At 50.2% G+C, this 24,533-nt stretch overlaps 5 protein-coding genes across 10 annotated transcripts in view; 2 read left to right on the forward strand and 3 right to left on the reverse strand.

Annotated features, from left to right (window-relative positions):
* Nucleotides 1-137: 137 nt before the first annotated feature.
* Nucleotides 138-3,455, reverse strand: LOC6601892. 4 transcript variants are annotated; one of them, XR_003409208.1, is made up of 3 exons: nucleotides 1,180-3,455; nucleotides 1,040-1,092; nucleotides 138-804 (listed from the first exon to the last, which is right to left on the reverse strand). XR_003409208.1 is itself a non-coding variant. In XM_026993586.1 (2 exons), exon 1 carries the CDS (start codon nucleotides 2,534-2,536, stop codon nucleotides 1,190-1,192), a length of 1,347 nt encoding a protein of 448 aa, XP_026849387.1. In that variant the 5' UTR covers nucleotides 2,537-3,455; the 3' UTR covers nucleotides 138-804; nucleotides 1,180-1,189. The 4 variants fall into 4 exon arrangements, 2 of the variants coding, with proteins under 2 accessions (XP_026849387.1, XP_026849386.1); XR_003409207.1 differs by having other exon boundaries at nucleotides 1,040-3,455; XM_026993586.1 differs by lacking the exon at nucleotides 1,040-1,092.
* Nucleotides 3,456-3,782: 327 nt separating this feature from the next.
* LOC6601893 (V-type proton ATPase subunit e) lies at nucleotides 3,783-4,291 on the reverse strand. The gene has a single exon (XM_002026906.2). The coding sequence runs from the start codon at nucleotides 4,223-4,225 to the stop codon at nucleotides 3,971-3,973; it is 255 nt and encodes an 84-aa protein (XP_002026942.1). The 5' UTR covers nucleotides 4,226-4,291; the 3' UTR covers nucleotides 3,783-3,970.
* Nucleotides 4,292-5,672: 1,381 nt separating this feature from the next.
* Nucleotides 5,673-10,194, forward strand: LOC6601894 (protein tipE). 2 transcript variants are annotated; one of them, XM_002026907.2, is made up of 3 exons: nucleotides 5,673-6,017; nucleotides 7,178-9,857; nucleotides 10,062-10,194. In XM_002026907.2, exons 2-3 carry the CDS (start codon nucleotides 8,554-8,556, stop codon nucleotides 10,123-10,125), a joined length of 1,368 nt encoding a protein of 455 aa, XP_002026943.1. In that variant the 5' UTR covers nucleotides 5,673-6,017; nucleotides 7,178-8,553; the 3' UTR covers nucleotides 10,126-10,194. The 2 variants fall into 2 exon arrangements, with proteins under 2 accessions (XP_002026943.1, XP_026849385.1); XM_026993584.1 differs by having other exon boundaries at nucleotides 5,673-5,953.
* A 1,909-nt stretch (nucleotides 10,195-12,103) lies between these two features.
* LOC6601895 (neurobeachin-like protein 1) overlaps nucleotides 12,104-24,533 on the forward strand; it is a 31,962-nt gene continuing 19,532 nt past the window's right edge. The window contains exons 1-16 of one of the 2 annotated variants that reach the window (XM_026993577.1): nucleotides 12,104-12,389; nucleotides 12,688-13,044; nucleotides 13,124-13,310; nucleotides 13,381-13,469; nucleotides 13,755-13,871; nucleotides 14,014-14,163; nucleotides 14,240-14,500; nucleotides 14,563-14,888; nucleotides 14,952-15,159; nucleotides 15,223-15,846; nucleotides 15,909-17,168; nucleotides 17,230-17,836; nucleotides 17,897-18,129; nucleotides 18,192-18,819; nucleotides 18,878-19,065; nucleotides 24,032-24,339. In XM_026993577.1, the coding sequence (XP_026849378.1) occupies nucleotides 12,339-12,389; nucleotides 12,688-13,044; nucleotides 13,124-13,310; nucleotides 13,381-13,469; nucleotides 13,755-13,871; nucleotides 14,014-14,163; nucleotides 14,240-14,500; nucleotides 14,563-14,888; nucleotides 14,952-15,159; nucleotides 15,223-15,846; nucleotides 15,909-17,168; nucleotides 17,230-17,836; nucleotides 17,897-18,129; nucleotides 18,192-18,819; nucleotides 18,878-19,065; nucleotides 24,032-24,339 (5,594 nt within the window). In that variant the 5' untranslated portion in view covers nucleotides 12,104-12,338. The remainder of the gene's footprint in view (nucleotides 12,390-12,687; nucleotides 13,045-13,123; nucleotides 13,311-13,380; nucleotides 13,470-13,754; nucleotides 13,872-14,013; nucleotides 14,164-14,239; nucleotides 14,501-14,562; nucleotides 14,889-14,951; nucleotides 15,160-15,222; nucleotides 15,847-15,908; nucleotides 17,169-17,229; nucleotides 17,837-17,896; nucleotides 18,130-18,191; nucleotides 18,820-18,877; nucleotides 19,066-24,031; nucleotides 24,340-24,533) is intronic. The other variant, XM_026993578.1, reaches the window with a different exon arrangement.
* Nucleotides 19,245-23,107, reverse strand: LOC113566714 (extensin). The gene is made up of 2 exons (XM_026993579.1): nucleotides 23,075-23,107; nucleotides 19,245-21,598 (listed from the first exon to the last, which is right to left on the reverse strand). The coding sequence occupies exons 1-2, from the start codon at nucleotides 23,105-23,107 to the stop codon at nucleotides 19,262-19,264; spliced, it is 2,370 nt and encodes a 789-aa protein (XP_026849380.1). The 3' UTR covers nucleotides 19,245-19,261.

Here is a 24,533-nt window from a genome sequence, read left to right on the forward strand (position 1 = left end):
CTTTGAATAGTTTTTGTCGTTCCGATAATTCTTTTTTTTATAGATTATAGATTTTGTTTTTGATCACGCATCCCTCCTAGTCTTCCTCTTAAGCTGTTTGTTTGTTGGACCAATTCTGAAATGTCTCTGGCCTCCTTCGTATTCTGTTCCTCCTTCTTCTTCCTCTGCTGCTTCAGCTTCTGCTTCTGCTCCTGGTGTCTGTGTGTGGGTGTGTGTTCTTGTGTCCCTGTGCATGTGTGTTGTGTGTGTTTGGGTGTGTGCGTTTATTCCCTAGAAAAAACTTAGCTGCATAATTAACAATAAATATTGAATCAATCCTCGCTCTGACGTCTGTCTATCTGTCCCCCTGTTTCTACCTACATCACCTATCCTAAGCCTCTGGCCCTAATCCGATGAAAATACAAATAACTCAATTAATAACGAATTAATGCAAAAAATTATACTAATATTGTCTTTTGATCGATCGATCGATCGAGTCGAGTCGATCGTCGTATCTTGAGAATTTCACGCGCCTTCTCCTTGCCTCGTAGTGTTTCAGTTTCTGTTTCAAGTATTTGGGTTTTCTGCTGTTAGCTCAGCAGTGTCCTTGCAAGCCTTTGGGTTGGTGTGGGTGTGGCTGTGGCTGTGGGTGTGGCTGTGTGGTTGTGGTCGTTTGTTAAAAGTTCAATGGAAGGATTACAAAGAATTTCAAGTTGCTCGATTGTGCTCTTCTTCTGGTAGTCGCTGTTTTGGCCAACTCCAATTATTGCAAAGCGAAGACCCCAGTCTGATGTATCGGACTGTCTTCCTGGAGCAGAGGAATGCCTGCAGAAAACAAGAGAAAGTTCGAATATTAATGGGAGATACAGCTTTAATGATGTTCAGGGGCTGTGACTGTCGGGTGCTAAAAACAGGACCAAGGGAGAGGCTATAACTACTATATGTCTATATCCTATGTTCATATGGGGCCTTCTGTTTTGCTCTGCTCTAAAGTCTGTTGTTCTATCTGGAGGATCTAGGGAGTTGGACAACTGAGAAATACATATATCGTTCCAGAGACCTGGACACCCATTGGTAGTCGAACCTCTCACATGTGGGCAATGGCAAAGGCGGCTGTAAGACGGAAAGTCGACAGAAAATACTCAGTGGTTATCTGGAATACCGTTTTGGGTTCCTTTCAATAGTACTGGGATTGCTTACGTGACGGATCTCATAGGGCCATAACCTCATCGCCACCGCCCCCGCCCATGTCGCCGTTGGTGGGTGCTCCGACGTTGTTCTTGTTCAGGATGGTCTCGGTGTCGACGCAGCCCTTGAATCGCATCTTGGCATCGTCGCCCACGTAGACGGTCTTCTGGCACATCAGCAGGATGGAGCAGGAGACGACAAAGAGCACCGATGGCACCACCGAGGCGAACACAAACTGGCGATAGGTGACCTCCAGGTCGAACCGGGCCACCACAATGTCCTTCTTGCCGGGCGAGTAAAAGCACGGAAAGCGTGCGCGAGCGTTATGATCGCTGCCGTCGCGTCCAAAGTCCTTGAGGAACTCCTTGCACTCGTCCATGAGGGTGTTGACGCACCCCTCGAGATTAATCATGAGCTTGGACTCATTGGAGATGGTCAGATCGACATCGGGCGGTGCTATCTCCGGCACGGGCGTGGCCACCGAGACGTGCAGGTGGCTCAGATATGTGAAATTGGTCAGATCACTGAGCATATTGTGCTCCAGCGTCGACCCGTTGATGCAGTCCACCGCGTCCACGCGATCCGAGGTGTTCTTGATGAAGTAGCACGAAGTCATGGCCACATTCTCGCTGGACTCGTTCCACACCTCCTCCAGGGTCTCGGCATTGATGGCGTTCTGGCACTGCGACAGATAGACCTTGTCCCCGCTGAGCACCACAACGTTCTTGTTCCTGGTCGGGATGTCCACGCACCGGCGGTCGCAGTTGTAGGGTGTGCGGATCTTGCGACAGGTCCCGCGGCTGCACGAATACAGCCCGCTGATGTCCATGCAGTTGATCTTGCCGCGACGACCAGAGCACTTGACCGGGGCATCGCTGTTGTGGAAGATGCACTCGAAGGCGTCCGTGATGTTCAGGCACTGGCCGGCGGTGCAGTTGAAAGTGCCTGTGAGGTTCTTGCACTCATCGTTGATGCAGCGCGCCTTGTCCGCCCGGTCCTGGTCGATGCCGTAGCACGTCTTGTTCGCCGAGTTCGTGCAGTTCTGGAAGATGAGATTGGAGCCGTTGCTGCGTAGATTCACATAGATCTGGATGCAAGCACCTGACGTCTTGCTCAGGCACCACTCCCCGCAGCTGCCCCACTCGCAGTTGTCCTTATTCAGGGCCCGCGTGGTGGTGCACATCACGGGGGTTGGGTCGATGCCGCTCTTGAAGGCACGCGTGGACGGCATGTATATGGCCACCGTGAGGTAGACTAGGGCCACTGAACTGAGCACCAGTGTCATCTGGCAGATGCAGATGGTGCCACAGATCCTGGTGTCCTGTGGCGGCACAACCAGATCCTCTTCGGCCACCTTTTTTTTGCCCATTTCGTGCGGCTGTGTGTTTGCGGACTTGCGTTAAACTGGTGGCAAACGGCAGGTGTTCTGTTCTCCTCTGTTCTAGGTTCTGCTGGTTAATCCCTGGGCTGTAATCTAATTAGGAGCACACATCGTCTTGGATTGGCAGGCAGTGAGGCAGTGAAGCAGGCAGGGCAGTCTATCGATTGAGCAAGCAGTTTTGCGTGGGAGGGTGAAGAGCTTGAGCCTGAGCCTGTGCCTGTGCCTGTGCCTCTGTGTGTTATATAACGCTGGCCCACTCGTTTGCGTATGCTTTTTGCTTTTTGCGGGGGGGACGTGGGATTCGAATCTGCAAGTTACACGGGCTGCGCGCACGTTTTTGATGTTCCAGATGGAGTGACACTTTTCGATCGATTTTTATTTGCTTTCACTTTACAAAATTTTGCCCCATACGGAACCCAATTGCATCACGTGCTTTGCCTGGTCAGGATATCTCTCCGTCGCCTTCGCCGCTCCCTCTTCAAAGCTGTCGTTCTCTTTGAGCTGTTGGATCCATTTGCTGATTTCTGATTGCTAGATTTATTTATTGGTCTTTTTTTCTAGTATTTTTGGTAATTATTTTTCGCTTGATTGGCGACCAGCAGCTAGCAGCTGCCGTGCTTGGGGCTCGTGACAATTTTCAGACTGGGCCCAAGGCTCTGGCTTTGCTCTGCACAGAGTTCGCGCTGCGAGTGATTTCGGATTGGCGAATGGAGAATGCACTCGGCTCTGCTCCGCTCCGCTCTCTGGCGCCTCACTGACCGCCGACAACATGCCGCCACCGTCGCGTGCCCCACGAGATGGCACTTCGTTCGGGGGTCGTGTGGCACATGTTAGCTTTGGAGCCTGCTCTCCGGTTTGGGGGGGCACAAAAATCTCAGAGCAGAGCAGCGCCATGCGCGCGCATTTTTATTGCAAAATCAATAGAGTTCCGCATTCACGTTTTTGGTGCTGTCGAACGCAAAGGCACAGCAAAGAATCTATGGGCATCCCCCGACCTAATACCCACCCAATACCCCTCCACACTGACACTGGCTCTAACGCTCACGCTCACTGAATTTTCATTGATTAAGTCGTCCTCCGCATGGCGGCCGTGGGTGCAAGTGCACTCTCTGTTCAATGTTGTGTTGTGCTCCAGATTGAGGCAACTGCAGGACGCGGACAGGGTCGGCTGCTGCTCCTCTCTGCTCTCCCCCATCCAGAAGGGCGGGCTGGGCTGCCATGACGCCATCGTACATTATAGCTATCAACAGACAAGTACTATATTTAACTTCTGTGCGTAAAAAGTACAAAAATAGGTTAGCGAAATTCGTTAGCAGATTGTATTTCGGTGTAAGTTCCGTAGTGTGAGGAGTGACAGCATCATCTTTAGCTGGAGTCGACTGTCGAACGTCATCAAGAGATTAACAATGTTTCGGTATATTGTCATCCCTCCTTGAGGGGATGGTTCCAGGCTTTGGCAATGAGTCGAACGGTTTCCTGGGTTAGCTTGGGTCCAATCAGCGGATTCAGTTGCGCCAAATAGCAGCAGAGCCAGAAGAGCCAGCAACAGACCGCCGCCAGCAGGAAGATGCAGCGCACCAGATCTTGTTGATGCGCCTTGGACACCAGACTAGGTCCCATCAGACCCACAGCGGCCCAGAAGACGGTGAAGAAGAGAATCGTGAGGATGACTTCCATGTTGTTGACGCTTCAGTTCAACTTTCCTTTTTTTATGACTAACAGCGGGCGTAAAATTAACTTTGTTTTTCTTTATCGTGTCGAAAAATGTCCTAACGCCTTTCGAAAATCCCAAGACGGGGAGACTTTACAGCACTGATGTACGCACGGGTGATCATTTACAACACTAGCAAACAGATGGTTGGCTTTGAACCTAGTGCGCCTAGTGGAGAATTTCTACCCCTTTTATGCAAATTGTAATTTTGAAACCATTTATTACTCTGGAATTCTGATGGCAATGAATATTTACAAAAAATCTAAAACAAAATCCGTTGGATGCAACTTCGTTCAACAAACACAGCATTGACGACCCTCTTTCTGACGCGCCATGGGAGAGAGTGCATCTCCAATGGAGATAGATCCTGACAGAATGTTTTTTCAATACCACTTGGACACGCTCCACACTAAAGTTTCGTGTTTATAACATCCACATTGAATAATCAATGGCAGGGCCAAAGTTATTGAGGAATGTTACTGTTGCCCCTCCATATACACATGAACATGTACATATGTACTAGTATATGCGGAATGCGCTCATAAGTAGGCAGCGCTTGTGGTGGGAAGGAAGGTCAATCAATGAGCAATGAAGGATTTATTTCATCATGACTTGAGTTCGATTTCTTCAATTGGACTGCAATTTCTTGTAGTACTCACATGTAAATCGTGGATGTTGAACCATCGAATGTTGAGGTTTATTTACGTTCACAGCACACGCACACGCGGAGGGGGAGAGGACACGAGCAACGACCGACGAGAGAGGCATGCCATGGGGCAGGACACACACACACCAATATACAAGCAGTAGTCCGAATATCCGTGTCGCACTGGCCAGCAAAGTCGTTTCATAATAAAACGCAGTCACAGCCTCTTAGCACACGCCTACACATTATGCACTTGTCGAGTAGGGATTATTGAATGATTTCGCTGGCTGATCCGCAGCTATTCATAAGGCAGTAATGATTTGATTTTTGGTTTTTCCTTCCATTTCCCACTGGCCAGCGAGCCGAGAAAATTCCAAACAGCCGAACTATGTGACGTGCACGGCTCACGGCTCACGTTTCCCTGCTGTTTACGGCCAGCTCTTCTGACATTTCTCTGCCTTTTCTGGCTCTGGCTCTGGCTCCGACTCCGTCGCTGGTGGTCGCTCGTCTCTGCCCCAATGTGAGTGTATGCTGGTGGGGCGCAGGCGCTGTCAGGCTTTACGTCATCCAAGTGGCCCGTTGCTCGTTGCTGCCACTGGGACAGCTTTCGGGGGAGAGCTTCCTCAACGGAACAGGGCAAAAGCTGCGCTCTCAAGCTCGTCTCCGAAGCTCCGCGCACACACTAATGACGGGGCATGGGCCCTTGCTTCAGCTGCAGCGTTGCCAGTGGCAGGCAGTCCTTTCGGTGAAGAGTTTACCGTTCGTTCTCTCGTTGCCGTCATCGTCGCAGCCGTTGGGGCTGTCTTTTGGTTGTCGTCGCCGTCGTCGTCGCTGCTCCTCTATTGTCGTTTGTCGCCACAGCCATAGCCACAACCATTGCCATAGCCATCGCCATCGCCTCTTCTTGTCCGTTGTTTCGCTAAGGCTCCTCCTGCGATAATGGCAAGAAAGAAATTTGGAACGCGAACGTGAATGGTTTTTTTTTGTGTGTTTTGCAACTTTTGACCCCGTGCGCGCAATCAGGTCATAAAAATTGTTAACTCTAAAAGTATGAAATGAGACGAGGAGCTATGGCCATGCCTATGCCCATGCCCACTCTCTGTTGACTACGGGTAAACACTGGGAAAACTGTGACTGTGTGGTACGGTGCGGTGCGGGGGGGTTTTCCTTTCCGTGTGATTGAAAATGCGTAATCGTTCCTGTCGTCCGTTGCCGTTCACCGCGTAACCTGAACCTTGAGTAAACACACACACAGACTCAAAATCTGTAACACACACACACACCCACACACAGCCAGTAGCAGCACGCAACTCTACGTCACTCAATCAGAAGCGAGGGGGGTGGTGTCGGAAAGAGACACATGCTAGTGTGGTTTTCCCCACAATAGAAATACAAGAAATTTGTGTGCTCCAACTACATTTAATTGATCTGCCTCTATGGGAAATCTTTTTAGTGGCGGAGGCAGCTGAAAAATCGTTTCGTGCAAAGCACAAGAAGTTGCCAAGGAGGCATTAGTCCTCCTCATACTCTCAATCCTTCAGCCGTTGCCAGAGTGTAGGGTAAGGTAGGGTATGGGTTGAGGGGTCTGGCAGTCGTCGTCGCCGCCGCCGCCTATATATGCCGCATAATTTCGATTGGAGCTGGCAGGCTCTCCTTTCTTTTACTCACTCAATCTCTCTTTCTCTCTCTCTCTCTCTATCTCTCTCTGTCTCTCTGTTTCTACAGTGACTTTTGTGGTAGGGCTTGCATGTGCACGGCCTCTCTATGTGACTGTGTGTGTGTGTGTGTGTGTGTGTGAAAGCGTGCCAAATGAATCGAAAATTACATGTGGCTCCACACAGTCTCCTCCCCGCCCCTCTTTCTCAGCAGCAACACTGCATTTGGGGCCTGACTGAAGGAGTTTTATTATTTAAACATGCCGCTCGTGCCCGTTCCCGTGCTGGTGCTATGCCTCTGAGCTCATTGCTGCCCCAGCCTGCGCCGCGTGTTTCCGTTTCGTAATACTCCTCACAGTAAGAGCCAAGAGGCCCACTTTCAACTGGCCAAACAGAAACGAAACCAGCAACAGCCCCGCGACTAGTCGTCGGTCGAGGTTATATAAAAATAAACGCAAGCGGACATTTACACACGTCGTCACCTTTTCCCCGGGGGTTTAAAAATACCAATTTACTAGCGCATTAACGGTAAACGTGGTATCAGTATTTTAAACCGAGTCCTCTCTCTCTCTCTCTCTCTCTCTCTCTCTTTGTCTCTGTCTCGTTCTCCAACACAGTTTTGAACTGCACGTGGCACGGATAGTGTGTGAAAGCTGTGGAGAGAGGGAGACACCGAAAACAAAACAAAGCAAAAACAGTGAAAAAGGAGAAAGAAAGCAACCAAAAACTTTCCGTCCAGCATTCTTTTTTTAAATGTACATAGAAATGTATTGAACAAGTGAACCAAATGTCAGGCTAAGAAGCATCGGTGGAACCAACAGCAGCAGCGAACCGCAGAGCAGAGTGAGACCTCCACAAAATTGGCCATCGGCAGGCCACGGACGGAACACAAAACACGCACACACACACAAACAGCCTCACACATAAATACACAAGCACACGCACTCACACTTGCAGAAGAATCAAGCTTAGCCTTTTGCCGCAGTCATAAAATAATCAAGCCGAGGCAGCAGCAAAATCAAGCCAAAAGGAAGAGGACGCGGACGTGGACGTGAACGTGGACAAAGAGGAGGAAGAGGCACTGCATCAACAGCAGCAGCATCATCGTGCTGATGTTGACGAAACATCTCCGTTGGGAGGCATAAAGCAATTAGTAAAGGTTGAATCCCCGCACGCACACCAGCACGTTGAACACGTGTGCATACGTACGCACTGCCACAGAGAGTGAGAGAAAGACATTGGAAGAGGAGAGTGCGGAGGGGAAGAACGGAAGAACAGAACGGATCCAGGATGCGTGGGGGAGTCAATGGAGACACGCGCCCCCAAAGGAGTATTTAGCCTAATCGAGTGATGCGCAGCACAGAAATGCAGGGCGCCGCCGCCTTCAGCCTGCCTTATTGCAGATGCCAGAGATGTCCAAGATAACGGGGAAACAGCAGCAGCAGCAGAGCAAGAAAAAGAAGAGAAGGACAGCAACAACAACAGGAACAACAACAGCAACAAAAAGAACAAGAGGAGAAGGAAGGACACGACACACAAACAGCAGAAAGCGAGAAACGAAAATCGAACTCTCCCTGTGATATAACTTGCACCGTAATCGTAAATCTAGCTTGTAGTTCATCGTTATTTATCGATTAACTAATTAATTAATCTAAGCGCAACACTCTAACCTAAGTACAAGATTAACCTCACTCCATACTCGCCTAAAGCACGCCCCAGGATAATCTATTTGCAACTATACGGATAATACTTATATTACACTACCGCTGCTGCCCCTCTGCCCAAACCCAAACGGAAACCCAAAACCGAAAACCCAAGCATTTGGAATACTTTGCTGCCGCTCTGCTCCGCTGCCGCCGCCGCCGCCAGACCTGCGCCAATTGAGAAAATAAAACCAGGCTTTATTCAAAGCTAAATCTGAGAAGCTCTCCATCAAAAGTGGGAGAGAGAGTGAGTGAAAGAGAGACCAAAATCAAACCTAAACTCCAACAGAATGGGAGATGAGGCCGACAAACGTACGGGCAAGGAGAAACTGCTCTTCTACACGACTGCCTTCTTCATCCTGCTGGGCACGTTCAGCCTGTTCGCATTCCTCTTTCTGGTGCCGTTCGTCATCGAGCCGGCCTTCACCACGATCTTCATGCAGTTCGAGGAGGTGCCGGCTTTGTGCGAGACCTACGACACGGAGATCTTCTATGGCGCCAAGAACTGCTCGTGGTCGTCGTGCCGCGAGGGCTGCACCAAGGACATCTACACGTGCACCCAGATACGGGTCAACTATCGCCTCAATCTGTACAACTTCACGGACGAGTTCAACTTCACGGAGTACCACATTAACCTGAAGGAATCGGAGCGCGTGATACCGCCCGTGAAGCGCACGGATCGCTATGAGCGAGCGTTGCGGGACTACGAATACGATAATCTGGGCGGTGGCATCGATGGCACCGGCCTGGACGTCGACATAGGTGCGGGCGGAAGGCTGGATCAGTTGAGCTTCGGTGATGCAGACGGCTCCAATGGCTTTCTGATTGAGGACTCGGATGATGAGCGGGGTCTGAGTGCCACGGGCACCTTGATCAACGACGAGCGCCATCCCTTCGATGAGATCTCCGAGCTGAATGAGGGTCTGATGGGCAACAGGTCCATGTACTACTATGTGGGCGCCCGCCTCTTTCCCAATGTGAAGGGGTGTGGCTATCCGCCCATGCTGAACTGCACCATCTGGCTGAGGCGGTATACGAAGATCGGGATGAAGTTCCCCTGCTACTACTCGAGGGTGGACCCCAGTCTGGTGATCAGCGACCTGGACTACTGGCAGAACACCCTCAATCTGGTGTACTCCATGGCCATACCCATTCCCTCGTTCATCATTTCGGTCATCTACTTGACGTACGCCTACTTCAAGATCTACAACGAGGACGAGGAGACGGCGCCTCTCGATAAGAATGCCGAGGACATGGACATTGATGATATCGATGCCGTCGACGACAGTGACGGCGCCGTCCTGGCCGACAATGTCGCCGGCAGCCAAATCATCAACATGGACTCCACCACCAATGACAGTTGTCTGGAGGGTGTCCTGCCCAATGGTGGTCCCGGCATGACCACCTCCATATCGCAGGGTGGCTCGGTCACAACCCCCGGTCCATATATCGCACAATCTCCGGCGGGCTCCCAGATGACGCCCAATTCGGAGATGAACTCGTTCGGTCATCAGTTGAAAGTTCAGATGGCCGACGAGCTGTCCAGGGATTCCCTGGAGAACGGTGTGCTCTCAACGTCCAACTCAGTCCAAGGGTAAGATTATCCGAAACCATTTTCGGTATGTGAACTTTGTTAACAAAGGTTTGGGATAAAAACTACCTTACACTTATGAGACATAATATCATATATGTACATATGTATCCCTTCTACCATTAAAGTACATATTATATTCATCTACTATCTTTTAGAGATCTTAACTCTTAACTCAATCCACACGTTTTCCCTTTTCCATTGCAGAAACTTGAGCAAGACGATGACGACGAGTATCTCAACTCCACCTGGGCCGACAGCGGCAGTCTGAAACGTCAGGCGCATGGTCTGGAAAATGTTAGATTCCGATTCGGAAAATGAGCCGCTGCTGGAATCCTAAAAACAGTATTGCGGGCACCGTGGAACGAACCACGGGCATGCAGAAACACAAACAGAAGACGGAGCAGAGTATTTCCACAAAAAGTATTTCTACCAAAAAAAAAACAATCGACAACAACGCATGTGTTATGCGACCGAACCTGAATACCTTCAGAGCTGTTAGAGACATTTAAAAGAACTATGATAGATTATATTTACCGTATAAACAAACAAAAATACTTGGACACACAGAAACACACTAGGAACACTCATCTGAAGTAACTTCGGATAGGCTTAACGACTCACACACACACACACATCCCATTCAAAATTGCAATACATGCATTATGTAGTATCTGCACAGGATATGATATCCGAAATATTACGATATCCGAGGCATAGATAGGCAGAGAGAGATGTTTACTATACGGAGAAGGCCGCTTCACACCATGACACTCTGTCTGGACAGTGTTACTTTGATTGGTACAAAATACAATAAACAAAACATAAAACAGCAAAACAGAACTTGGACATGAGAAGAGAAAAGTACTATACATATACCTAGAGGAAATTATAATACTTATACAACACATACATATACATATACATATATACAAATATTTACTTGACTTATTTTTCTATTCGCAACAATCGTCGTGTCGTGTGGTAGTCATCGTCTCGAGGAAGAACTCCAATACCCCAACAATTGCCCAGAATATAACCCCATATACCCCCATACACCTCCCGTATATACCCCTATACCCCCATCCCATATGCTCCAAAAGAGCAAAGCAAAACGCGCAACTTATTTACAAATCGATAAATCGAGGCGCTGAGGTTTTTTAAATATTGCAATGCCAATTTCAAGTGAACACATACACGAATACACACACACACACCCACACACACACACACGCAAAAGAGAAAGCAAAAACCAAAATTAATGATGCATCATGTATTTCATTTAAATCTTGATGATAAACGAAACGAAATGAAAGCAAAAGCAAATGCAAAAGCAAGTGGAAAAATGCCTAAATTTGAAGTAAATTAAATTACATTAAATTAAATTATAAATCGAATAATAATTGTTATCCTTCAAATTAAAATGCGGATAAAAACTCACAGCTTTAACTAACTGAAACGGAGGCATAAGATTTTTCTTCTACATATTTATTTTATTAAGATTATTATATAAATGATAATAATGAATATTTATAGGTCCTACAAATGGTTCAAGCTATTCAATTACAAAAACAAACTTACAAATAAATATTGCATTAAAATCTTAATAATTTAGGTCTGAAATTAAATATAAAGTAATGTTTCCTTTTTATATTAACAAAAACCAAAACCAAATCAAACATTTCTAAACTCGAATGCGAATAATCTCAAACAAAATTCGTAAATTCGTTGGCTAGGCATATAGACGCATCTGATTATGCATCTGCATCTGAATCTGCATCTGCATCATTAACTGCACTTTTGCGTATAAATCTATCAATGATAAGCGGCAACAAAAACAACACCAACCAACAAAAATAGTTTCTTTTTAACGAGACAATGAGATATATTTGCATGAGAGAATGAGAACAAAACAAAACCACACATAGAGAGTAAAAAGAAAGCAAAAACCAGCGCAACTATTAGCTAATATCATGTAAAACAAACAACAAATAAAATGCTACTAGAATTGAAACCAAATAACATGAAAAATCTCGAAATAAATACGCATTTAGCAGCCTATAAAATGGTTTTCTTTTTGAATTTCTTAAGCCGCAACTTTGAATTAGGCGCGGTGCAATTTTTGAATGCCCTGCTCGTTTGCCAACACTGAAACTCTGAATGGGCAAACTGGAAGAAGAAGCAGCAATCAGCTGTTGCCGTTTTCACCTGTGCCGTGCGATGTGAAAATTCTGTAAAATATTTCTTCAACAATTGCCCAACAAGAGGACGCTGCTACGTCTCGCTATCTATACACCTATATTCTCCGGCCGACGCTGCAGGCCATCTTCAATAGCGTTTCCCCTTCAACTCTTGGCAGTGGTCGGCAGGGCAGGGGACATCGTCGTCGGCAAAATTTTAATTTGTAAACAAATCTCTCGCTGAAGGAAAATCTGTGCTCAAACTTGTTAACAAATGCTTCCGCCTAGCTGAGTAGGCCAAATAATGGACAATAAGAAGGATATCTACAACTTGTGGGTGCAGTACACGACAAAGGTAAGCTGCAAAACCAACAAGAACGAAAGCAAGTGATAAGCCTGCCCCAAAACAGTGTTAGCGGTGGTACGGTTGTGTGTGTGTGCGAGGGGGCGGTGGCAGCGGCATTGACAGTGACATGCTTGTGCCATTAGTCACCGCCACACTTGCCTATGGCCAATGAATGTAATGAGCGACCGGGGTAAGGGTAAACCCTGCAGCGAGATTATATAATGCAAGGCAGGCTCATGCCGCACAGGCTCATGCCACAGTACAATACATCCGTCTCGTTCTCTTTCATGCTGTCTCCCTCTTCAAGAACGATGAGAGATACTTCCGGGAATTCGTGGCCCGCTTTGTGGCCATTTGGCGCAGCCAACTGCAACTGGACTTTCAAGCCGAGAATTGTGCGTTTTGGCATGAGGTTCTGCCGGACAGTGGACCGCATCTGGGTCGATTGCCAGACGAGCTGCTGCCGGCCATCGGCAAGTTCATTATTGTGGCACGGGACGCCAGCGACACAAGCGAGAGGCTGGAGGAGGAGGCCATTGAACAGGTTGCCACACTCATCGAATGCCTGGTGATTGTGTGCCGGCACTTTGACAACATTCTGGCCATCATCACGTACGAGTACAAGCCGAACCTCATCGCAATACTCTCCAAGGCGTTCAAGCAGGTAACTAGCTGCCAATCTCTCAATCTCGCAATCTGCCAATCATCCAATCAATCTCTGAGCGTTTGTCTATAATTTTCAGCAAATGGAGCAGCCGCATGCGGTGCCAGCCATAAGTCATCTGTTCCGCAGCTTCTCGGCCTTTCTGGAGGTCATGTACGATCCGTATCTAACGTGGCGGAGCTTTGTGCGTGGCCAGGCGGCCGACTACACTCGCCTCTCCTACAAGCCCCATTCGGTGCATGTAGAAATTGTTCCCTTTATCTATGGTGAGGCTGGGTCACTAATCTCTATCGAGCCATCGCTTATGTTATATCGTTATGGCCTTATTTTTTTCAGACTGTTTCCAGGAGGAGGCGCTGGTCCGACACCCAGACGTAGGCGAGAGCCTGCTAAACATATTGGGGGCTGTGATTTGCGGCTCACAGGTATCGCCAGAGGGTTTTCGGTTTCTTGTGTTCAATGATTAACGTCACTCCTTAGACATAGACATAGACAGCTTCTATGCTTCTTCCTTCTTCTTTCGTTGCGCACACAACTTTTACACTTATCCTAATTTCATTTCGGTCCTTACAGTTGTATCATTTAGTTTTTCATGTTTTTCTTCATTCATTTCGTGTAATGCTGATGCTGTTGGATGCTCCCTTCCTCCAACTGCAGCAGCAATTAGTCAATCAATCAATCAATTGTAAGCGTTTAAAACAAATTTACAGAAATCTCTAAGCTCGACTTCGACTATGACAAATAGAACAAATACTAACGCTCTAACAACACCTTCTTCACTTACCCCCTGCTCGGGTGATGGGCTGCTTGTAAACTGTGATAACTTGGTGAGTGGGTTGTTCAACCATCTCTTGTCCTGTTGCCATGTCCTGTGTCATGTCATGTAGTCATGTGTTCTTGTGCTTGTTCACTGTGCACTGTCCTGTACTGTTGGATTAATGAATCCCCAATGTTGCATTGCTTTGCTAGCGGAATGGCATGAAAGCCATTTGTCCGGCCACAGTCTCCATCACCATGGGCATCCTGCGGCAGTGGGAGAGCGGCAACAGCCTGCGCCGTGTGGCCCTCAATTGCTATGCTTTAATGGTAATTGTTTTGCAAAAATCTAGTCCGGAAGAAGTGAGTATATTTACTTTGCTGGGATCACTACTCCTCCACAATTGATCATGTATACGTTTTCCTTCCTCCAAAACAGCGCCAAATAGATCTAGTTACGTTAGTTCAACTCTATTGTGATGCTCTGCAAGAGCTGCTAGCCACCAAGCACTTTGAAAGCGGCGATATTAACTTTGATATAGCCAGCGAAGAGGATCAGGATGTGGTCATCGACATGGCCGCCCTCTCCGACACAGTGGCAGCCGTAAAACTGTTTTTAACCGGAGGCGAGGACATCAGTGAGTCAATTGGCGAGACAAATCTACTGGAACTGCTCACCAATCTTCCCAAGATCATTATGGTACGGCATTCATCCATATCCTAATCCTTTTGATCCATTCTAATGACAGTCTTTTATTTTAGCCCTGGCATATTGCCCACTCGAGTTCATTGTGCAGCACCATGGAGGCTCTGGCCACGTTGACACGCCACTCCCTACCATCCGCCAACCAGCTACGGCAGGGGGAGCGCATCGAGAAGCTCTTTGCCAGCTTGCGGGAGTTCAGTATTGGCCCCTCTGTGGCTCTGCTGGAGACCTGCTTCTTGCTGGGCTACGACGAGAGCAAGCACCTGCTGCTGATGCCAGAGGTGATGCTGCAGCTGCTCCACTGGCTGCCCACGCTCCAAGAGCGGGAGCAGTTGCATGTCACCAATATGGTGCTCAAAGGCTGCACCGACAACTACGGAACGTGAGTGGATCTTAGGATCGTTGGCAGATACATCTTTCTATATCTCCATTTATGTTTTGGCAGTAAGTCTGTGGCCTGTGACAGTCGCGTGATCAAGGCTGTGTGTGGCTGTCTGCTGCAATCGGATTCCCTGGCCGAGAACTGCGTACAGAATCTGATCAAACTGATTGAGGAGCTGAGCAAGATCAGCATTGTGCCCGGGGAACTGAAGTGCATCTTTACACTGCTGCGCCAGGGGACAAAATTCCCACAAAGTAGACAGCTCCAGCAGGTGAATGGGATCACAGCCGCACCCTAGCTATCCTCATCTGAATGATCCTTCCCTTTGTTGCAGACACTCGTTCTGATTGCGCTGCAGAGTCTGCGAAGCAGCAACTCCTGCGCCCAGTACTTTGCCATTGAGCAGCCATCGGATGGGATTGTGGTGCCGGACATCAGGAACTGGACCATCTCCGGCTCCTATGGCTTCATCTTCCACATTCTGGTGCGCTTCAGCCAAGCCAAAGATCAGTCGGCGGGCGGAAGTAGCCGCCGCATGCTGCTCACGCTGCAGACGGGCAGCGGCAGTGGCTTTGAGGTGTTTGTCCAACCAAACGGGAATGTTGTAGTGGCTGCTCTGACCAGGCGCGAGTACCTCACCTCGTCTACGGCCACCAAGACACTGATGGATGGACAGTGGCATTATTTAACCGTGGCCATAACGCCACCCAAGCGACCCTTCTCATACAGCCAGATAAACATCTATGTGGACTTTGTCCAGAAGCTGAGTGCCACGCTCAAAGTGCAGGCCGTCAACGAGCCCTTTACTATCTGCTCCATTGGGGCTGTGGTGGCACCGCCTCAGCCTGGGGATGTGGCCAAAGCAGGGATCATGGCCAGGTCTTCCTCGCAGGAGAGCGGTTCCAGCGGATACAAGAGCATGCTGCCCAGCCTCCTCGAGCGCACACTCTCGGCGAATGTAAGCGAATCAAAGCTGTGCGAGCTGTTTCCATCAGTCTCTAATCGTTTGTTTTCTTGAAGGTTTCCAATTACTTTACGCTGCCCACGATGCGCACCCAAACGGCCTTCGATCCGAATGTGAAAAACTTTCCCATTGGAATGCAGGACACGGTGTTCGGGGAGCCGACCTGCCTGCAGGGGCATCTCGGTGGAGTGCTGCTAGCCGATCCCACCACCAGTCTGCGGACCATATTCGATGCGGGCATGAATTTCAGCTCGATTTTCTCGCAGGACAACGATCTGCTGGAGTTGAACTCACGCTTTGTGTTCTGCTATGCCCCCGCAGCCGTGTGGCATGGCACCTGCCAGGATCTGATTCCGGGAGGCAAGTATCCGGGCAGGATTAGCGCACAGCACTGCAAGATCGTGAAGATCCAGGAGACGATCAACAGCATCGGCGGAATCAGTGCCATATTGCCCATTCTGCACCGGCTGGTGAGCTCGGATCAAACGGCGGACATCTCGATAGCCACCAGCGAGGAGGAGTCGCTGTCATCGCCCACACCCTCGGCCGAGGAACTGGGAACGGACTGGGAGATGCTCTCGTCGAACTCATACACGGAATGGAAGATGATCCAGCATCCGCTGGCCAGCTTCCTCTGCCTGCTGCGCTACCTCACGCACGAGCACGAGACGAACCAGGAGCAGCTGCTGGCCAGCGAGTGCCTGGCCATCATTGGCACCATGCTGCAGCGGTGTCCCCCCGCTCTGTTCGATGTCAACGCCCTGATGGCCACCCACCTGCTAATGGAGTCGCTGCAGGGCCACAAATCGGGCACCGATGCCGGTGGCCACCTCCTGGACACCCTCTACGCGCACATTGTCTTCGACTTTGGCATCTGGTCGCGTCTGCAGTTCCAGATAACCCTCGGCCATGCCCAGTACCTCAGTGCCATGATCAAGAACGATCGCAAGTTCTATCGCCGGCACTATGGCGTCCAGTTCGTGCTGGACGTGGTCCGGCAGTACTACTCGACGCCGGACAACATCAGCAACGACGATGCGAAGACCATACGTGCTACACTCTTCGGAATCGTGCGGTTCTATCTGCAGAAGGAGGTGAACATCAAGGAGGTGAATGCCATGGTCACATTCCTGGCCTCGGTGCGGCAGGATGTGGTTCTAGTCGAGTTCCTCGAGATGATTACCCTGTATGTGCGCGGCAAGAACTGTCGCGATCAGATGGTGCTCCTCCTACACGAGCCCCAGACGGCCAATCTCATTTACAACTTTTTCGTGGACAAGAGCTACACCAATGAGATCCAGGAGGCGGCCATTAGGGTAGGCAATTGCTGATTTCCCCTTGAACGAATCCACTTCTAATCTCCTTTCCTTATTCCAGTTTATAAGCGGTCTTTTGGCCACATCCCGGGTGCATCAGAAGTACAAACAGGTGCTCCGTTTGTACGATCAAAGCAGCGAGCAGAGCATGTTCCCCGGCTTCTTCTCCTTCATCACGCCCATGTCGTTAAGCTCCACGATACTCTTCCATTTGGCAGATGAAATGCTGGGCCTCCAGCCGGACTATGCAGGCCTCATCTTTCTCGTGTATCACGTGAGCAGCTGTGACCTGCCGGTGAAGCTGGAGATAGCCAAGCGACTGCTGCAGACCACCTTCGTCAAGCCAAACGCCACGGTGGCAATGGCCAGGCAGACGGGCTGGCAGGAGTCGATTGCACGCCTGCTCATACGCAAGCCCCTCACTAGCTCGGCGCCCGATGAGGAGAAACGTCGCAGCTTTGGCATCAACATGGACGTACTGCTCGAGGACAACTCTAGCTTTCTGGCCCAGGCCGATCTCATTACGTTCTCCGAGCAGGAGATCGGACTGGCGCAGCTCCAGAGTCAGCAGCAGCAGCAGGAGGAGCAGAGCGACAGCGGATTGATCCTGAACGAGATCCAGGCCAGCGTCTCTGAGGCGGCCACCGTGATCGAGAGTGAAATCAAGGGTGTGTGAATCTTTAAATACGTTTTCTTGAACGACTCAAGAATGACTCTTTGCCTTTCAGAGCTTGCCGAGTCTGTGTCCGGGGCTGTGGTGGATAATGTCAATAGCGTTTTCTCCGTCATACGACAGACCACCCATGACCTGCAAGACACCTTCGAATCACTGACTCAAGGCAGCTCTACGGATGCCATGGATGGCTCGCAGACCCCCTCCATTCAGCGGGAAGAGTCTCTGAGCTCCGACAGCTCCACGCCCTCGCCGCATGGTCCGCCCAAGAAGAGTGACTCTCTGGAGGTAGGTCTGACCATTTTCCCACACACAAAAACAAACTCTGACGATGTTACGATCTTCGCCAGAGCACTTCGGCCTTTGACTTTGTGGCCGATGGAGATGTGGACACGGAGGAGCAGCTGGTCTATCTCGTATCCAACACGCTCTTCAACATCTTCTGGCGTGGCATAGCCAACGATCATCCGCAGTGCTGGCAGGAGCGCGGCCAGGTCCTCGGATGCATCAATCTGCTGGCCCTGAACAACGAGTTGATTACCTCGCATCTATCGCTGCGCCTGCGCATCCTCGAGATGGCGGTGCAAGCCTCGCTCTTTGACCTCTCGGAGCACGGCAGCCAGACGCTGATAAACCAGGAGAATGCTTCGCATATCCTCCGCATGGTCTACGAGCTGGTGGTGCTGGGCTCCAACGAGGATGAGTCCAAGAAGTGCTCCACCAAGCTGCTGGACGGCGTGCTGGCCCTACTGGATGCCCTGATGATCTTCCAGCAGGGATCCTCGGACGACTGGTCCGACATGATTCGTTTGTGTCTGGGGCTCTTGCTGAAATGCTCGCATCATCCCAATCCGGGGATTGTGGCCATGGCCACCGCCAAACTGCATGCAATCCTACAAAGTCGTTCCACAGAGGATCCCGCCGAACTGTCGTATCTCCTGTATAGCATCAATAGGGCCCTGGATAATGCCATTGAAGGTGGGTTTAAATCGGGACTTTGCAGATTAATAATACATCTATAAAACCCTTCTTTTAGTTGGAAATCCCGAGGAGTATTCATTCCTTATGCCTGTAATGAAAGCCTTGCTGGAGAAGTGTCGCTTGGCCTTCAATCTGGACTCCACGCTGCCAGATCTGCCCTCGACCTCGTCGGGACCCGTCTTCTTCAATGACTTTCAAATGTACAGCACCAGCAAAAAGTGGCGAAACTTCATTGAACGAATGGTGAGTGAAAGCCAATCCATACAGAAAATGTTTCCGATAAGAAACAATGTCCCACTCCATCAAACCATAAAACAAAGTATCCCTAATGATACATATTTTATTTCCTTAATTTAGTCTTTATAACTAGAATCTAAGTACAAGTTAAGCAAGTCTCAAACGTATGCCTCCTACGGGTGCAGATTTCGCTTAGTATAGTTTAGTATAGTTTGTGGTTTTTTGGCAAGTTCTGGCGGAGCACATGGATGTTCCGGTTCCTTTCCATCTCCCTGTCGCTGTGCGGGCTCTTGAAGAGCGTCGTGTCAAAGACGCCTTTGGTTGTTCGCTTGTTGGATGCAGCCGGCTGCAGGGCCGCATAGGAGGCGGGCCTGGTTGGTCGTGTGCCACGACCGCCGTAAGTGGAGAACTGTTGTTGGATGGGCGGTGCAATGGTGCCATCGTAGTAGCTCTTCGAACGCGACTTCTCAATGCTAACGCTGGTGGAGATCGGCTCGGGACTCTGACTGGACGCGACAGTCTGCGCGGAGCGATAGCGTGAGGAGCCGCGATTCCTGCCGCGTGTGTGCGTGGTGGTGCGAGTCGAAGGTGTGCTGGTCACTATCGTGGGAATGAAGGCCGTGCTGGAAGTGGTACGCAAGCGCACCATCGGACTCCACGGAGATGGCGTGGTCGTTGTGGATGTCGTGGGCGTCACAAAGTTGACAAACGTCTGCTTCCGCTCCACATAGTGGGATCCGTGGGCATCTGCATCCGCTTGCGCTCCTCCTCTCAAATGGCTATCCGCATCGTAGGCCTGCTGCAGCTCGGGTACATCCAGGGTGTGCTTGTTGGGCACTCGCTTGCGCTTCCGTCGCTTGGTCGAGCTCTTGGTGGAGCCCGCCGCATGAGTATCATCCTCTGCAATGTCGTTGGGCACGGGTACGGGCGAGTGGTCTGAGAGTATGGGCGGATAGGACTCCTGCTGCTCCTCCTTGGTGGAGGCCTCGAAGGGTATGGGATCGTAGATGGGAACCTCGTAGCTGGACTTTGGGAAATCGAAGCTGGGAAACTTGTGGTGCGGATTCAGTGGCAGCTCCTGCGAGGGCGGCGAGTAGTCCTCCTGCGGATAGCTCTGGCTGGGATGGTTGGGTTGTGGTTCAGGCTGGGCGTAGTTGTTCGAAGGGTAATCGAAGGAGGGAGGATGTTGTGGCGGCTGTGCATAATCGGAGGAGGGAGGATGCTGTGGCGGCTGTGCATAATCGGAGGAGGGAGGATGCTGTGGCGGCTGTGCATAATCGGAGGAGGGAGGATGTTGTGGCGGCTGGGCATAATCGGAGGAGGGAGGATGCTGTGGCGGCTGGCTGTAGCTGTTGGAAGGATGTTGCGCATAGTTGGGGGAAGGATGCTGTGGAGGCTCTACATAGCCGGAGGAGGGATGTTCTAAATAGCCAGAGGGGGGATGCTCTGCATAGTCGGAGGAAGGATGCTCTGGAGGATCTACATAGCCGGAGGAGGGATGCTCGGGGGGCTGCGCGTAATTCGTGGGAGGATGCTGCGGCACAGGAGGCTCGGCAAAGCTTCCCTCGTTCGATTGGTGGGACGGAATGTAGCTCTCGTGCTGGTTGGACTGGTAGGAGGTGCTGATCTCGAAGGCCGGCGGCGAGTAGGCAATCTCAAAGTTGGAACTGTGGACAGGCGGATGCTGTGGCTGCGGCTGTGGCTTCTGTTTCGGCTTCGGTTTCGGTGGCTCGGCAAAGTGCTGGTGGTAGCCAACGTTGGGGATCTTCTGCTCGTAGATGGAGTAGGAGTCGGGAGCGGGAGCGGGCGCGGGAGCGTGTGCGGGGGGATGCTTGGCATGCGTGAAGCTGGGTGGCAGGTGGACTGGCACCGGTACCGGAGCTGTGGGTACGCCATAGCGGGTGGAGGGCGGCGCGGGAGGTGGTGGCTCGTAGTGGGAGGCGAAGGAATGATCGACTGGCTGGTAGCTCTGGTGCAGTGGTGGAACGCCGTACTTCTGGTGGGGCACGTGATCGTAGGCGGACCCAGAGGAGATATGCGGTGAATCCAGACTAAAATCGAGGCTGGGGAACTTGTGGGCCCCATATAGATCTGGCTCTGGCTCCGGCTCCGGATCATGGCTGTAAAAGTCCAGGTCCATGGACTGGGCCTCGTAGCTAGAGGTGGGTATCTTGAAGTCGCCGCCATCGAACTTCAGGTGCTGGAAATCATCGATGGAGAAGCTCGGCTCCTCTATGTGCGACGACGGGAACGATGGCTTGTGGCGGTATCCGTGTCGGTAGTGCCCGGAAGGCGGCGGCACTGGTGGCCCGTACTTCAGCTTCGAAGGTGGGGGGCCCTTGGTGCGGCGTCGCAGCTTGGATCGCTTGCTCGGGCCCTTGATCACGCTGTAGGGCGGCTGGCGTCTATATCGGATCAGTTTCTCTGCCGTAGGCACTGGCTCCGACCCGGTCTTTGTCTTTGTCTCCGTCTCCGTCTGGTGGTTACTCACATGTGTGGCATTGGCTTCGCTCAGGGCGAAGGGCAGCCACAGAGCCAGCTGTAATGAAAGGGAGGAAGAGAGCAGAGGGCAGAGGGTAAATGGTTAATCTTCCGCAAAAATGTCATCAGTCGAACGAGCATCAAACTTTCTCCCCCTTAAATGTTGTCATCTCTCTGTTGAATGTGTCCAACCTTTGACTTTCCAACATCCCAGACCCTCTACCTCCACGTCTACCCTGCACCCTCTTTTCGGGGCCCACTCCACTCTATATGTGATGGTTGTGGCTTCCGCCTCACTGCCTTCCTACGTAATATAGCCATTGCCATAAGCATCACCTTCGCGCGTTGCAGTTGCAGTTGCAGTAGCAGTGGCAATCGAGTCACGAGTCTCTCTGCCCAGCCAAGCTCCTCGTAATTGGTTGCATCGATCGATGTCGCTGTTGCCGGCTAGCTAGCTGGCTGGCTGCCCCGTTGCCTGGCATGCATTGATGATCTCACGCAATCCAACCAGGAGGAGCCATGCAAAGAAACACAGGGGAGGGGGATCAGGCAGCATTCAGCAGGGAGCTGGAAGGAGCTTTAAGCATTGAAGCATTGAACCTGAACGGTGGCCCTGGTTCAGCTTTAGCTTCAGCCTCAGCCTCAGGTGTGCGGGAATCCACTTGGGCGCTGTTTGTTTTGCTTTTTACTGCGGACTGCCGACTGCCGACTGCCGACAGTGGAGTGCCTGAAACTGGAGTCTAGGAAACCTGCGGGACATGTCTTGGCGTCGCTTGACAAAGGCTCAATGCACCTTGGAGTGGAGTGTGCAACATTGGAATACAACTTTTTATCATATCATAGGGGGCCTAGCACTGGGAGCCCGCGATCTCTTCCTTTAAAACTTATATCATTTAAAAGTAGTTCCATGTTTTAGAAAGTGATATGCTTAGGTGCTATTTCTCTGATCAGTATTGATCATTGAGTCTGTTCTCTTTACTCGAATGTACATATATAAAGAAAACTGTCACTTAGGCTGAGTGTATCTACAGGTATTCATATGGAATGCCATACATTGTTCTCTTTTGAGAACTTTTTTCTGTAGATGCCGACTGAAAATTATAAAATTTTTCAAGGACCTACAACCAGACTATTTTTTTCCTCGTCCTAAGGACGTTTAGAATTTTTCAATTTGTTGCCGTTTTGTAAAAGATATTTTACTCAAAATTTGTAGGTTAACAGCTCATCTTTGGGCACTGAGATCAATTCTACTCATAAGTGCCCTCAGTATGGTGGGTTCTAGGACATCCCACATGGTTTAGTAGAATATTTTCAGGAAATCGTTTCTAAGGATTCTCTTTTTCACTGTACTTTCGTATAACGTCTCCACAGATCTCAAAGGACATTCCCACTGATTATTCTAGACTCCTCTCAATGTTTTTTCCCTTTAAACTGTAAACTGTAAACTGTTGGAAATGTCGCTGGTCTGTCCGTCTCCCCCGACAACATTTAGATGCTTGTATCTGATAAATACACTTCTTATTTAATCGCTTACAAAACAGGCAGTAAGCCACAACAAACTGCACATTTTGAGTTGTAGACGAAGCGACAACTAAACTTTAGACACATAAAAAATTACAAAAAAAACAACAAATTTCAAAATCGACGCGAACATCAACAACGAAACTTTCATTGGGCTTTGAATCCGAGTTTTAGTTTGGAGTTGGAGCTGGAGCTGGAGTTTGGATTTGATTGGATTGGAGCTTTTCCTCGCGGTAGCGTCACGATCGTCGGACTTTCTTTCGGCAACTGAGCTGAGAGCCAAGAAAGTGGTCTGGTTTTGTGGCTCGAAGAGGCGCAGCTGGAACCAGTCGAATGACAAAGCAGCGGCGGCGGCAGAGACTACGACTACCGACTACCGACTATGATGCACCCACCTGGGGCAGAGATTTTACCAGAAACATTTGATTCCGCCGTTGCCTGCCGCTGTTTCGGCGGTTTCGGCTGTTGCTGCCCAGCGCCCTGGAACGATCGCTGGCAGCGGGTGTGCGGATTATGCAAAAGAATCTCCTCCTATGGCTCTCCCTTCTTCACACGAATGCGGATGCCCGTAGATACGCCATAGATTAATCCCCCCCCCCCCCCACCTTCCATTTAGTGTGTGCTCGAAAGATCGAAGATCGAGTTAAACTTGTTTCCCCAAACCGAAATCGAGCTCTTCCTGTGGCCACTCCATGCTTCATGCTCCATGCTCAATGCTCCATGCTCCAAGCTCCATGTCCATGCAGATTGAACTTGAACCTGAACGGACGTGACTTTGACTTTGGACTAGGATGCAGATGGAGATGGAGATGGAGATGGAGACTGGTCTGGAACACGCACGAAGACCGAACACCGAGCACCGAATCGAATGAAAGCGAAAACAAATCCGATCCAATCGAAGCACAGCTCAAGCCGTCAATCTCTATCGTTGACCATTCATGGTGCATTCATTCATTTCTAACACTTTCAGGTAAAACCGCTTTACGACCGCTACCAGCGCGACATCGAGCTGCATCTGTGGGAGCCCATCAATCGCTTCTGGGCGGAGTGCTACGAGGCCTGCAAGGCCGCATCCAAGCAGCGGGCCACCTACCAGACGGACAATCGACGGCTCTTCCAGCAGAAGATCTACATGCCGTGGAAGGTGCGGCAGGTGGAGGAGATGCAGCGCCTTCAGGCGGCGGCCCTGCACCACAAGACGCTCGACAGCCACATACGGAAGCGATGGAAGAGGGCCAAGCGCTTCTTGTACGGCCCACGAGGCCCCTGGTATACCGGGTGAGTCTCTAACCAACAAAAGCAAAAGCCTAAGTAAAAGCCAAAGTAAAAGCAATCTAGCCATCCATCTGTCTGTACCCGCACTCCCCATATAATCCATTTTAATGCCATCATTATGAAATGACGCGAAATCCAGCATTTTAATTGCTCCTCGCGACAATTGTAATCGAGCGTGCCAACGTCTATGGTTACAT

The sequence above is a fragment of the Drosophila persimilis genome, unplaced genomic scaffold (genome assembly GCF_003286085.1).
Source record: "Drosophila persimilis strain 14011-0111.01,24,50 unplaced genomic scaffold, DperRS2 tig00000856-arrow-arrow-pilon, whole genome shotgun sequence".
In the NCBI taxonomy this organism is placed as follows: domain Eukaryota; kingdom Metazoa; phylum Arthropoda; class Insecta; order Diptera; family Drosophilidae; genus Drosophila; species Drosophila persimilis.